This window comes from Artemia sp. Qi Xiang Cuo, chromosome 13 (assembly GCF_049724085.1).
Source record: "Artemia sp. Qi Xiang Cuo chromosome 13, ASM4972408v1, whole genome shotgun sequence".
NCBI lineage: Eukaryota > Metazoa > Arthropoda > Branchiopoda > Anostraca > Artemiidae > Artemia > Artemia sp. Qi Xiang Cuo.
In genome coordinates, this window is record NC_142806.1 from 35449136 (window position 1) to 35464321 (window position 15186).

At 34.8% G+C, this 15186-nt stretch overlaps 1 protein-coding gene across 1 annotated transcript in view; it reads left to right on the plus strand.

The window, feature by feature from the left end:
- Positions 1-15186, plus strand: part of LOC148945230 (uncharacterized) — a 440269-nt gene that overhangs the window by 302524 nt on the left and 122559 nt on the right. Inside the window, exons 8-11 of the mRNA XM_089098750.1 lie at positions 6374-6581; positions 8344-8468; positions 11606-11678; positions 12847-12876. Coding sequence (XP_088954876.1) covers positions 6374-6581; positions 8344-8468; positions 11606-11678; positions 12847-12876 — 436 coding nt within the window. The remainder of the gene's footprint in view (positions 1-6373; positions 6582-8343; positions 8469-11605; positions 11679-12846; positions 12877-15186) is intronic.

The following is a 15186-nucleotide window of genomic DNA, read 5'->3' on the forward strand; positions in this document are numbered from 1 at the left end:
TTAATTCTAATTCCCAATAAGGCATCTCAGCAGTATCCCAAGAACGATTGAGGGTATTATTTTCAAACTTTCGGGGCTACTTCTGCTCTTGAAATTTAACCAAATCAAAATGGCGTAAGTGTATCCACCCTATCAAAGAAAGTAAACAGATTTTTTTTGCGAATGGTAAGTCTTCTATTTCAGGTGAACTAGAGTAGGTATGAAACTAAATTAAACACTACTATTTGTGTCCAGATTTTTAAAAGGGTTTATGTTGTTAAAAGTTGCTGAAAATTTTTCTCCAGCATACAAATAGCCGGCCAAACTATAAAGTCTTAAAAAAAGCGAAAAGATTTAAAGTATTATTTTCCTTTTCCTTGAAAAGACTATGTCACTATAAAAGGAACTGAAATTAATTAAGAAAAACTTTTTCCACAAAATAAGTTTTTCAAAGAATAGTAAAGAATTCCATTAAACCATAAATGAGCAAAAATAAAATCAAATAATCTACCAAGCGTGAAACTACACAAATCAACATCGATAAATAAATGAAACCCAAAAGGAACAGAAATCAAACAGTTCGTAGTAACGAACTGTAAGTTAGGAGCGACCCGGCTCAATGGTAACCGAAACTCAGATACATGAAATTCATTGGTATCATTTTGATATCAACAGATACATCAAAAGAATCAAATTTTAATGCTGATTTCAAATATATAAGTTTCATCAAGTCTAGTCTTGCCAATCAAAAGTTACGCGCCTGAGAAAATTTGGCTGATTTTCGAAAAAAGGGGGAAAGATCCCCTAAAAAGTATAGAACCTTAATGAAAATCACACCATCATATTCAGCGTATAAGATAACCCTACTGTAGATTTTTCAATCTCCTATATAAAAAAATTTGGATTTTTGAATTTTTGCCCGAAGAAATATACCGGATGCATGTTTTTTTGTTTTTTTTTTTTTTTTTTTTTCCCAGGGGTATTCGTATCGACCCAGTGGCGCTAGAATATTGTGGGAGGGCTCATTGGAACGGAAATGAAAAGTTCTAGTGCCCTTTTTAAGTGGCAAAAAAAAAATGGAGGGCAACTAGGCCGCCTCCCACGCTCATTTTTTTCCCAAAGTCACCCGATCAAAATTTTGAGATAGCCATTTTGTTCAGCATGGTCGAAAATATGATAACTATGTCTTTTAGGATGACTTAATCCTCCGAAGTCCCTGGGGGGAGGGCTGAAAGTTATCAACTTTTCCCAATGTTAACATATAGTATTGGTTATTGGGAAGTATACAGACGTTTTCAGGGGGGATTTTTTCTGGTAGGTGAGGGGGGGTGTCGTGCGTTATATGGGAGGATCTTTCCATGAAGGAAGTTTTCATGGGGGAAGGGACATTGCCATGAAGGGGGTGCCGTATTTCCCATCATTATTAAAGAAAAAGATCAGAAATTAGATAAAAAAAGTTTTTCAACTGAAAGTAAGGAGCAACATCAAAACTTAAAACGAACAGAAAATATAACGTATATGATTGGGTTCACCCGCTGGTCAATACCTCGCTCTTTAAGCCAAAGATTTTTTAGCACTTTCATGAGAGCTATTTATTCTAATTAACGGCCTTTGTGATTAAGCGGTCACTTTTAAAGAATTGGAAAAAATTCGAACTTGAGCTTAATGAGAAAGGTATTGACTAGGGGGTGAACCCCCTATCATACTAATTAAAATCTATGAATATAGAAGTTCGTTACGTAAGTTAATTCGTAAGTTATGTATATCTATTACTAATAAAAACGTTCGTAAATAAATTAAAAAAGTTTCGAAAAAGCCATTTAACCAAATAAAAGTAAAATTATACAAATTTTGTTTTAATTATTCATGTACTGTGAGCCAAGATCAAAACCTTTATTAATTCAAAAACTTTCAAAGATTTAATTAAGAAAAACAAGTTTTTTTAACCGAAAGTAAGGAACGACGTTAAAACTTAAAACGAACAAATTATTAAATATATGAAAGGGGCTGTCTCCTCCTCAACACCTCGCTCTTTACGCTAAAGTTTGACTTTCTCGCAAGTTTATTTTTTTAAAAATTAAAAAATTGCAGCACAAAGAGCATGACATTGTAGAGGGAACCGCCACTGTTATATATAGAATAATTTATGTTCGTTTTAAGTTTTAATGTTACTCCATACTTTCAGTTAAAACAAACTTTTTTTTTTATTTAATTACGATAAATAATCGACTCAAACTCAAAACGAGCATACAATGACTTGAGTAGGGCTCAAAACCCCTATGCCTTCCCAAGGCCAGAACATAATTTGCACTTTACTGAAAAAAATACTCAAAATCTCTATGCCTTCCCAAGGCCAGAACATAATTTGCACTTTACTGAAAAAATACAAATGAATCCGCATTTTCAGTTTAATATACATATACTAATATTTAGTAATCAAAATGTTAATATTATTTGATTTATTAAAGTTTATTGTTTTAAAATATAGAGTTGCGAGAAAAAGTCAAACTTTAGCGTAAAGAGCGAGGCATTGAGGAGGGGACAGCCCCTTTCATATACGGAATAATTACTGTTCGTTTTAAGTTTTAATGTCGCTCCTTACTTTCAATTAAAAAAAAACTTTTTTTTATCGAATTTGTGAACGTTTTTGAATTAATTCAGGCTTTGATTTTGGCTCACCGTACATGAATAATTAAAAAAAATTGCATATTAATTTTACTTTTTTTCCTGCCCCCCCTTCATAGCAATATCCCTTCCCCCCATGAAGACTTCCTCCATGGAAAAATCTTCCCACGTAACCTCCGACCCCCCCCCTCCACCACTACCAGAAAAAATCCTCCTGAATCCCCCCTGAAAACATCTTTATGCTTCCCAATAACCAATACTGTATGTAAACATTGGGCAAAGTTCATAACTTGCAGCCCTTCCCCCGGGGACTGAGGGGGATTAAGTCATCCTCAGAGACATAGTTGTTATGTTTTCCGACCATGCTGAACAAAATGGCTATCTCGAAATTTTGATCCGGTGACTTTGGGAAAAAAATGAGTTTGGAAGGGGGCCTAGTTGCCTTCCAATTTTTTAGACCACTTTAAAAGGGCACTAGAACTTTTAATTTCCGTTTGAATGAGCCCTCCTGCGATATTCTAGGACCACTGGGTTGACACGATCACCTTTGGGAAAAAAAACAACAAAAAAGCAAGTAAACATTCATCCGTGATCTTTCTTCTGGCAAAAACTACAAAATTCCACATTTTTGTAGAAGGAGCTTGAAACCTATATAGTAGGGTTCTCTGATACGCTGAATCTGATGGTCTTTCATTAACATTTTCATTAAGATTCTATTACTTATAGGGGATGTTTCCCCCTTTTTTCGAAAATAAGGCTAATTTTCTCAGGGTCGTAACTTTTGAAGGGTGGGACTAAACTTGACAAAATTTTATATATTTAAAATCAGCATAAAAATTCAGTTCTGTTGACGTATCTATTGGTATCAAAATTCCGTTTTTTAAAGCTTCAGTTACTATTTTGGCGGTTCGCTTCTTACTTACAGTTCGTTACCACGAACTGTTTGAATAAGCATTAAACAAAATGAAAAAGAAATAAACTTCTATTTCATTGTTTTTTTTTTACAATATGGTTTTTATTTATTTTAGTGGGGGTGTTTTAAGGTCCTTTTTTTTATTTTTGAACTGAAAATGGGTGACGGAGGGTCTCAGCCGAAATATTTGTATTTTATTTTCATTTTCACTAGCTGTATATATCCTCGTTTTTTCTACTTTTCATGTTTTTCTACTTTTTAATTACAAGGCTAGCTGTAGTTGTGTCATAAGAGGATGTTTTGGGGGACTCGTCTGACTTAGAGCCCGTGTAATTCCACAAGTTGTCCCTTACCCTTTTGAGTGTCTCTTGTGTAATTGCTCTGGAAGTCCTCCCGTTGTTAAACACAGAACTAAAAATATATATATATATATGTAATTGAATAACTGTTTCTAAGAGCGAATAGCTGTTTCTATATAGTAGTTTTAATGCTCCAACTGTTATTCGATCAAGCTTATGTATTTTGGAACTCTTAGAAAGTTACAGGTGCTATATAAACTTTTTAAAACCGTACTGTCTTCTCTTGAATATTTATGGCTCATTAACGGAAGTAAGAACAAACCAATAAAGTTTAAAAAAGGTAGCTCTTGCCAAATAATAAAAAGAACCATATCATTAAATGTGTTTAAGATATGTCAAAATCAGCAGTAATTTACTCAGAAGTCTCCTAAAGAATTTAGATGGTTCTACCTATCATTCAATCTGTATCGGCACTTGTTTTTACTGCGGCTGAATGGAATTTCTAGCATGGCGTTTGGGGAACACATTTTTCTATGGATATCCTATTGAATTTAATTAATTTTAGGGTCCTATGGTTGTTTTTGTAAAGACTTCGATAAAAAAAAAGAAGAAGAAAAAAAAATACAGTCCGATGGAAAAGTGAACTTAATAACCGCCAAGACTATTACAAGTGAACTAAAAGAAACCTGACATAAGCAGATATATATGAAAACTGAAGAAACAGTTGCTATTATTGTTTCAACTTTGCTAAAGCTGACCAAATAAAAAGCACACTAGATATTAACTAAATTAAATCTTGGTAAATTAATAAGGTTACGGTTGTTTGGGTGTGGTATATTAGATTAAAAGTAATCAAAACATATGATTAAGCCGTATAGGATACTGTGGCAGTGGTAGACATAAATATTGCCGCAAGGACGTGCCTAAGATTTAGATTTGAGGCGGAATCACCCTTTTTATGGGGGGGGGATTCCATGAAAAAAAACTATCTTTTGTGTCATGTTCCACCCATCCAGCTAGGGAGAAGTGTATATAATGATGCAAATTATCAGATACGTGTGGGTCAAACCTAGCACCTTCATTCTAGTTACATCCTTTATTATTCAAATGCAAGAAATTAAGTATCTTATTTTCTTTTTTATAATGAGCCACGGTTACGATTGCTGGAACCTTTGTTGGAATGTTAAAAACTAGAACTTCTGTTTCTACAACTAAATTTTGATCTCTTTTACAGGTTACACAATGCATATCATATCTATAATATAAGCTATAGGCGGGACATCAAGGGTTCCTAATCCAATGGGATCAACAAACTAGAATGGCGTTGATAATAAACTTGTTAACGAGCCTCTCGAAGTCCTAATAAACCTCTTGAATTTTATTCACAATATACTATTACTGAGAAAAAATGCCGTGGGAGCCATCAGGATTTTAGATATACCTAGGTAGGGTGTGCCCAGAAAAAGTCTGGGAATCACCGTATTAGATTTCTTGATCTGGCTTTACCCCCCCCCCCCCGAAAAATACCCCCGGAAAATGACACCTCCGGAAAATACCCCTCCCCTTGGAAAATAGCCCCCATGGAAAATACCACCCCGGAAACCCTCCGTGGAAAATACCCCCCGGAAAATGCCCCTCCGCGGATCACTCGCCTGAGACTCTATGCAGGCGTGCCTATTAGGCTTAGGTCACTTGTTCGCCCGCGAGTCCAGGCTTACGGTCATGTGTTAATCCTAAAACTCGAGACTCTAGGGCCTATTAGGGTTAGATCGCTTGTTCGCCTGCGATTCCAGGTGACTTGGTGGTCATCTGTTAATCCTATTAGGCTTAGATCGCTTGTTCGCCTGCGAGTCCACGCAACTTACGGTCATGCGTCAATCCTAAAACTCTGTCACCCACCTGAGACTCTAGGCGGGCGGGCTGCCGACTACATCTTTCAATTGATGGTTTAGAAACAAGTCCAAAGTGTCACTCTGAGAACACTTTGTCGACGAAGCCGATCAAAAGTTCTTGCCTCACCTCATGTGGCCTTCGGACGTTAAAGAAAGCAAAACGATAACTCAAAGTACAAAAGAATTTCTTAAACGTTTTTTTTAAGAAAATAAACGGTGTCCAATTTGTGTTCTTTTAATTTTGTGACGATATGAATGAAGATTTTATTATATGAAAAGAAAAACCAAATGCTTTTAAGAAGCAGTTTTACTGCAGTTATAAAGATTTCTCTTAAACTTCTTTATTTTAAGGAATCCATCTTTAATCCTTTTTCTTTTAGATCAGATGAATGAAAAATAGTTCGAGTACCTAAGATGAAAAAACAATAAAACATGTAGTACGTGTATCGGACCGGTTTCCATTTCCTGCCTTAAGTTTTTTTTTTTTTTTTTTTTATTTATTTATATTTTTTTTTTTTTTTATACCAAAACCTTTGCGCCTGAAGGAACAAAAATTGAGTTTCTGTGTTTCATAGAAGTTTACTCACGTAGCACACTTAATGAAAAATCAAAAATTTCTATCAGATGCTTAGTGCTTCATAATAAACTGCATTTACACTTTTTAGGAATTTTCGCCAGGAACACCGTCTAGCGGAAGTTTTCCTAGTAGAGGTGCAAATACACCATCTTCACCAACAAGTCACTTACCAAGGTCTCAAAACCCGACAGTGACCCTTCTTCAGAAGGCTCGTGAAGGACAACTGCCGAAAGGAGCTGCTTATCTTGAGCCAAAAAAGGAAGATTCTGCACCATATAGAAATAACTTCGAACCTCGTAAGTCATTTTTAGTTTTATCTATTTCTTGCTTAATAAGTTCTTCAACGAGGATTATGTTTGTATATAGCCACTGTTTCTGGGGCTCAGTTTCGCTTAAAATAACCAATTTGATATAGAGAAATATATCCTAACTTATATTGGCCGGTCTTTTTCCAAATTTTCATATTTGGAATACCTTGGGATTTCTTGCTAATTAAAACTAATTTCATTGTGAAGTAAACAATGATGAGAATATGATATTGTTAAGTTAAGCTTTTTAGATTTGATAGATAGTCAAACAGAAGCAATATCTTCTAAAAATGCCCTCAGTAACTGCGTTTTAGATGCTCAGAAGGAATTTTCTTCGTTAAAATATCATTCTTCAAATGTGTCAAATCTGCCACATTGACTATATTTTGAAGCTGGGCTATAATTCGCAACAAAATTCAGATATGCTTGTCAATCCTCAAGAGATTGGTCTAATATTGGGTAATAATTCAATCCCGCTAAATCTGGACATTTTAATATTTTTGATGGTTACTTAAGGGCGAAAAAAATTACCAAGATCTTATATACCTTTAATTTTGTGTAAATTCTGACCTAATCTTCTTCTTTTAGTCGGTCTCTTCGGTGCCCTGGCCCTTCACCACATTATGTCTTACTTACCGTTTGGGAAAATTTTTATTGATACGGATCCTTCATTTGGGATTTTCTAAATATTCCCTCCATTCTAAAGGAACACCCTTCCTTACTTAGAAAAATAAATTAATGGGTTTGACTCCAAAAGAAGTCCAACTCAAAATTTCTATCAGATGCATTTCTGGAAAATACGAGGTAGGTGTGTATGTGGGGGGAGGGGGGGGTATCCTCCCTCAGATCACTCTGAATCTCAAAAAGAGCACTAAAACTTATGATTAGCAATCCAATGAGCCCCCTCCGAAGTTTATACGATCACGTTTTCTATATAAACCTTAAATGCCACCGGGGCATCAATTCAAGCCCTTACCCTGAGGGCTGTGGGGGGGGGGTTCTCATCCTCTAAGTCATAATTTTTGGATCTTTCAACTACGTTGAACAAAATGGCTTTCTCAAAATTTTGATTGAATGTGTTTGGAGAAATGGTGAGCGTGGTAGGGGGGTTAGTTGACCTCTAATCCCTTTTGACTATTAAAAAGGGCACTAGCCTTTTAAATTCCGAATGAGCCCTTCTTGAAGTTTCTACAACAACTCCTTCAATATGAAGTGCCCTGGTCTAAACCAAAAAACCAAAAAATGAATAAATAATATATTACGCCCATATTGCTCTTTACTTAGGCAGCGTTATTGTGCTGCATATGATTTTAGGCTTCTTTTTCTCAATGCTTCAAAAATAATCTGTAAGAAAAGAATAGTGTGACCAAAGTTGCTTTTGATTCACGTTTCAAAGCGTATTTACTTGTATTCTCTGAAATGGTAAAAATATTTAGTCCAAATCTTTTGAAGGGCAATCGGTTTATTATCTACCAGTAATTATGAACTGGCTGTATTTGCTGCACATTGATATACTTTCAAGGTACTACTAGTCACATTTAGAGTTAAACTGGGGGGTTGAAAGGGTGGCGGTACCTATCATGTCTAGGATAACTTGTATTCTTCTTAAGTTTAAATGTCGCCCTTATATTTTGTTTAATATAACTTTTGGTTTGAAATTTAATTCAGCAAGGATTGCAAAGGTCTTCTAAAAAGATAAAAGCTATCGCATCACAATATCTTTGAAAGTTATTTTCTTGTGTAATTGTAGTTTATACAATCAAAAGGGAGTACGACAGCGAAGAAGAAGGAAAGCGAATCATCGAACTTACCCCGAAAAAGTATCAAGGTGTAGGCCCCGTCATTGGAGAGGGTATTCCAGTGGCTCTGCGCAATGTAAGTATTTTGTTAATCAAACTGCTCATGGTAATAAGGAAAGAGCATGGTGAGCAAGAAGGGACTCTTGTCAACAGAAAACGAAACTCTAAAGAAAAAAAAGAAAACGATCATAATGCATTAAAATGATCTACTTTTAATCTTAATTTACAGAAAAGTGGGAGGATACTGCTGTAAATTATACCTTTAGAATCAACATGATCAAGAACCAGATATTTCATGCCCTATGCAACACAAATACATCTATTCACCGGGGATGAATGTGTCATTGTAAAAATATCAGGAATTGTAAAGTATCTAGAAAAAAGTTTTCGGACAAAATCATTTAGGAGCAACCGTTGGCCCTTTTAAGTAGCATACGAGATGGTAGCACGGAAAAATCCTGATTTCTGCCATTTAGTATTCAACTATAGAAAATTTATTCACGTTGCTTGTTAGTTTCAGAGAACTGTTAGTTTTTGAAACTTGTTAGTTTCATAAACATATATACAGTCACTGATATTGAATACACTGTACTTATAAGAGTTATTTAAATACTTTTCATACCTTTAGAAAAAATATTTCACTACATTCATGCTCTAGTGCTTGAAATTCTAACTTAGCCGTTTTTAATTTATTTCAGATATAAAAACAAACATATATGTCCATATTGATATATACTTCTAAAACACCCTCCACCCCAGGTCATGTTTTGCTTCGATGAAAATTAAATGTAAATTCTTCTGAAAAAAAAACAATTCAAAATGTCTTCCTTTAACTGACCACAGTACGGATAACAGCTAAACGATCACGTCTTATAGACTCCAATTAAGCGGTCATTGCGTGTCATGGCTCATCGAAGGCTAGAGTGTCATTTGGGTTTTACTGAAACTAAATTTGTTACGAACAGATTTTTAAATATAATTAAAAAAAAAAAAACTGCTTTGAATTCCAAGAATACCATTTTTTAATTCAGTATATTGTTAACAATCGATTTAATTTTTTTTATTCTAATGTATGATACAATTTCAGAAGTATTTTTTTCCTTTCAAATTCATTTCTTTCAAATGTATAAAGATTTACCGGATAAATAATACTTTAATTAAGCCATTTATTTAGTTTTCAGTAAAGCACTTATGACACTCAGGCTATGTTGAGGAGGTGGCAACACCAATCTGCATGTGGTAAAATGGAATGTCTTGATATAAAACATTAGTGACAATGAGTTTAAGTCTACCACTTGAAAAAGACCCTTATTTACTTTAATATTTTCTGTCTTTTGATTCCACTCTTCGAAACGTGTAGGAAGATTAAATTGCCAGTCAAATTTATCTATATATGCTATATATTTAGTTTTAAGTAAAGCACAACTGCCTATTTACTCTTTGGGGAATATGACCAGCGGTCCTGCACTTATTTTCTATAATTGCGCTTTGTTTTAGGTTTGGCTTCATTGTTCATGGTAGTTTCTCTTTGTTTTAGGTTTAAAGGTGCAACCATATAAAAAGCAGACTATGACCTATAGTAATGAAAATTGTAAAAATTGTTTTTTAACAAACTTTTTGGTCGGAAAATTGTTTCAACTCACACTTGTTACATAGTCATTTGAAGATTTTTATATGGATTAAACTTAATAATTTTTTATAGTCAGAGTAAAAAATTTAGTGCTTCGAAAAGGAACCTAAAACACCATAAAAATGTCGTCGATAGTAGAAAATCCCTACTTAGAGATTTACAGCTCCCCATCTCAAAACTCAACGAAATTCATATTTAGCGGTGTAGTGCCAAATGTTTTTTCCTTTTTTTTGGTTTCCAGAGGTAGCAGCTTACTGAAGGCTCTTAGAATTGTGACTAGTAGCTCATTCGAATGATTTTTCTTATGTCTATGTGATTTATGCAAAATCAGGCTAACAGCACTAGGACAAATTGCCTTACTACTGGAAAAATGTAATTTCGGGTGCCAGTATTTTTTCCACCAGTCCTAGAAGCTTGCTTGATGGTTGTAAGTGCTTGTTTAGGGGAGTTTTTTACGGAGATTCTTTTTCTTTTTCCAAATTTCATAAGCCTATTCTCACATAAGCCTATTAAGTACCCTTTCCCTTTTCACGAGCATCATCCTACTGGATATTTTAGGGCTCAAGCGATTTCTTTGCTGAACACTAACTATTAAGCAACAGCTACTTAATTGGTAGCTATAGATGTTTGACCGATCTAAACAGCGAATTATTTTCATGCTCTCAGTGGGATTATTGAATATATATTAATCTTAGTAAAGCGAATGCAATCACTGATAACCGCGCCCCGTCTATTCAGGTTAAATTCTGCAGGATTCGAGTCTTGCTATTACTCTGTCTTCTGCTTGAAGAAAGTATTTTTTATTTATTTATTGTATTAACGGGGTGATAAGTGACAAAAGGTATCGTAAATCCTGGTCTACTTCTAATGTCCAGTACCACTTTCAAATAAGTAAACTAATTTGTGTCTTTAGAAATTTATTCATAATCTTTGGAAGCTATTCATAACTTCATAGCCGTAGGAAAGAGGTAAGGATCTTGAGATTCTTCTTGGGTTAGGCCCAAAGCCCCTCTCCCCCATAAACAATATAATAAAGATAAATTATCAATTAATAAACACTTTGTCCAGACGCATTAATATTAAATGTCATAAACATCAATTATGTGGCTTTTATGGTAAAATCTAACGCAGGTGTGAGTACTACCGTATTAATCTCTCTTTAGTGAAAATGATTATACGCTCGTAAGTTCCAATTTAGTAGAAGAAGGAACGCAATGGTTAATTTTTTGTCACCTAAGTCCGATCTTAAATGGTGCAGATGCAAATCATGAAAATTGCAGTTATACATCCGTATTACTGCCCAAGGAGAGTAGGACGACATTATTGGTTAAGTTTTGTATAAAAACTATTGCGGACTATGCCTCTCCACTTTATTGTGAGTGTCCCAAAACTCGTGTTTTATTTTAAAATTTTGCATAACTTTTTTATGTAATTTTTACTTCGCTTTTTCAAATAACACTTCTTGTACTCTGTCATTAAGCCTCAATTTTCTATATTATTTGTCCAATATCAGATATTTCGATTCTAGTTTCAACCCAAAATAGAACCAAAACATTTCATAACATATTCTTTTTTATTTATAGAACGTTGAAGACGAAAGTAAACATCAATGGTATCGTCGTATGTATGACACCCTTCACAAACAGCCAAGACAAGGTAATCATTTTGCAGAGTTCAAAGATATTTTCAATTAGTTCCTAAAACATCAGAAGTGATGAAAATCACCTATAAAGTGCGCTATCTAACAGTTTAGTATTCGAATTCAAACGTCATTTTGTGATTCTATTTTAGAAATCAGTTTGGAAAACTTTCTGAAAAATACACATAGGCCAGGCCCTTCTAAAAATTATAAAGCAAATTCAAACCATAAGTCACCAAACACAACATATGTTCGATTAGCAGGCAGTAGCGGTTTTAGGCCCCATAATCCAGGGGGATGTATACCATAGGAGTGTAAAAATATAAATGAAAGGAATGTAATTTCAGATGTCAGAAAAACTAGGGGGAGGTAGCCCCTCACCCTGCCTAAGCCTAGAACTGCTACTGTTGGCAGGAATACTAACTGTGTTTGAGTCTATTGGGATTTCAGAACTGCATAATTGTTGCAAAATTAGATTTCAAATGAAAATTTTTATACATTCTTCTGAAAAACAATGATTTACAAAGTGCCCCCATTAGGAGGTACTAAGTAAAGAGCGACTTGACTCCCATCTATTTTCTGGCCACATCGTTTAGAAGAGGTGTTCGTTGAAACTTGAGAAGGGGTTCATTCAACTGGAAACTAATAGTTCTGGTGCCCTTTTTAAGAGTCAAAAGCTTTTGGTAATGATGAGAAAGGCGGGTGAAAATTAGCATAAAGCTTGACAGATACATACATGCAGATGCAATTTCCCTGGATTCGCAGCCATAGAACTTTGCATGAGGTATATGATGATGCATGTGCTTTTATTGTTTATGGTTGTTTTATTCTATCTGAATAAATATCTATATAATATATCTGAATTTATAACGAGCAAATGGACAGATGGATTAATTGGTGAGCCAAAACTGATACACTAGTCAGTTAATAATCGGAACGATAGATAAAAGATAATGAGCATCAGATAAAAGAAAACAGAAATGAATTTGAAATTCTGGATAAAACTAACATAACACGCTAGGAAAATTAGTAGTATTCAGGTTCCGTTCGAAAGTTTTGGATGTGTCAATTACAGGTTATTTAATTTTATCTTTAGCTACTTGAAAATATTTAGCTACTTTTGAAAGCTTGTTTATATTGTAAGTTTGATATTTAGCTGATGGTGTTTATTTATTTTTCTTTCAGACGACTACGTGATTGTCAAATATAAAAGAGGTATACATAAATTGTTTAGCTATATCTGATCTTCGCAAAACTTTCTCTGTCGAGTTCCAAGCTTTCGTCTGTCCTATCGTTTCGCACCAGTGCATGTAAATAGTGGGTACTCCTGGGCAAGATTACTTTCTCTCAGTAGATGGTAATGAGTGGGCTATCCTGCCCTTATGTTCAGGACTCATTCGAATGCAAACCATGTTTAATTGTGTTCTGGGTTATCGTGTGGGTGACCTTATATGAAATTATGGTAAAACCATTATGAAAACAGCATCGCCGAAAGCTTAAACCCATTGTAGTTACATTAACATTACGCAAAGGCTGTAAATTCCTTTGATTTCTCAGGTTGCGTGAAGATTCTACTCGTCCCGTTCAAAACTATCTTAAACCGAATGGGTCTCAGCTCTGTAGAATGAGGTCTCGGCCCTTTAGCTCAAATAAGGGGATAAGCTTGTTTATATTGTAAGTTTGATATTTAGCTGATGGTGTTTACTTATTTTTCTTTCAGACGACTACGTGATTGTCAAATATAAAAAAGGTATACACAAATTGTTTAGCTAAATCTGATCTTCGCAAAACTTTCTCTGTCGCGCTCCAAGCTTTCGTCTGTCCTATTGTTTCTCACCAGTGCATGTAAATAATGGGCAAGATTGCTTTCTCTCGGTGGATACTCATGAGTGGGCTACCATGGCTTTATATTCAGGACTCATTCAAATGTAAACCATGTTTAATTATGGTAAAACCATTATAAAAACAGCATCGCCAAAAGCTTAAACCCTCTGTATATACATTAGCATTACGCAAAGCCTGTAAAATGCCTTTGATTTCTCAGGTTACGTGTGGCTTCTACTCGTCCCGTTCAAAACTATCTTAAGCCGAATGTGTCTCAGCTCTGTAGAATGAGGACTCAGCCCTTTTGCTCACGTAAGGGGAATTTTTACTGCGTTTAAGGCACACACTTCGCAATCGTAAAAAAAAAAATTGTTGTGGTTAAAGATCCAAATGTAGCTCCCTACGAACGAAGGGGTTCTATCCCGGTCAGAATGTGCATCTGAAAAGTGGCTTCGGAGGGTTGCACATATCCGCTGTATTGAAAAAGACCGTATTCGAACAATTTAACTAAAAAGCTGATAAAGGGACAAAAGAAAGGCACAAGACCATCGATTAGGCTGGGATGAGACTATTAAAAATGACATCTTTGATGATCTCTTAAAAAGCAATCGTAGCAAAAAGCTTGAACAGGGCAGGACGAATAATGAGCGGCCACCACTCCATTGTTCAAAGGGACCCCCCAATCTCAAAAATAAACTTAAGCCCATCTTTTGGGACTAAAACATCTAAATTTCATCTAAAATTTCATATTCCCCATCCAAAACTATGATAATAAACGCAACAGTTTAGTGCTAATTCCTGAAAACAGGGCGTGCTTGAAGGATTCATTTAGAATTATAGTACTTGAATAAAAATCAAATATTTTACTGTGCTGAGAATCCGGCATATTTTGTGAAGTCCTGATGTGTATATGTTCTTTTTCTGTTCTTTTTCAGTTTCAGTTTTTAACTTCTTACGCATATCTGAATTAGAGGGGAAGAAGCCCTTCCGAGGTTTGTCCGAATGCCAGTCCGAAAAAATTGGAAATAGTGGCCTTAAAACGTATTGATTTGTGTTTTCGCCTCTCATCCCATTGAGAAAAATCTTATAACCCCTCCCCCATCGCTCTTTCTAAGGGTTATATGATACCTTCTGTTGTCTAATCTGTCTCAAACGCAAATAGCATTTTTTTACTTGTTCAGTTTTTCATGTTGCAAAAAATAGTATATTTTGGAGCCACAACCTTGTTTTGTTCTTTTTTTTATATTCTGTCTCTTAGTTTGGACTGAGTTTAGAAAAATGTCTTCTCTGGTAAAAGTCCAAACTATAAGCTACAAAATTTTCATCTACCCTAAGAAACATTTTGCAAAGGCTAAAGCCTAACACTTCAGAAAATTATCTTCCTTATTCACTTGTGCAAATAATATATAACTAAGAAAATAAATTGGAAAAAGATAAACTAAGAAATTGTTACTTTACATTCCTGATGCGAATTTCTATCTTTTTAATTGCTTGAAGCTTCAATTTGTATATATATATATCTCCTTTCCGTTGTCCAAAGCACGGATATAATTTTTCATTTCTTGATTCAGCTTATTTCGATTGTTTTTGGATTGCATGACTGATAATGCAAGTGGAATAGGGCTCAATTTGGCTGTTATTATTCAAAAGCTGTCATGCTGCTGGGCATAAATTCAGCACGACAGAAGAAAAATGAAAATA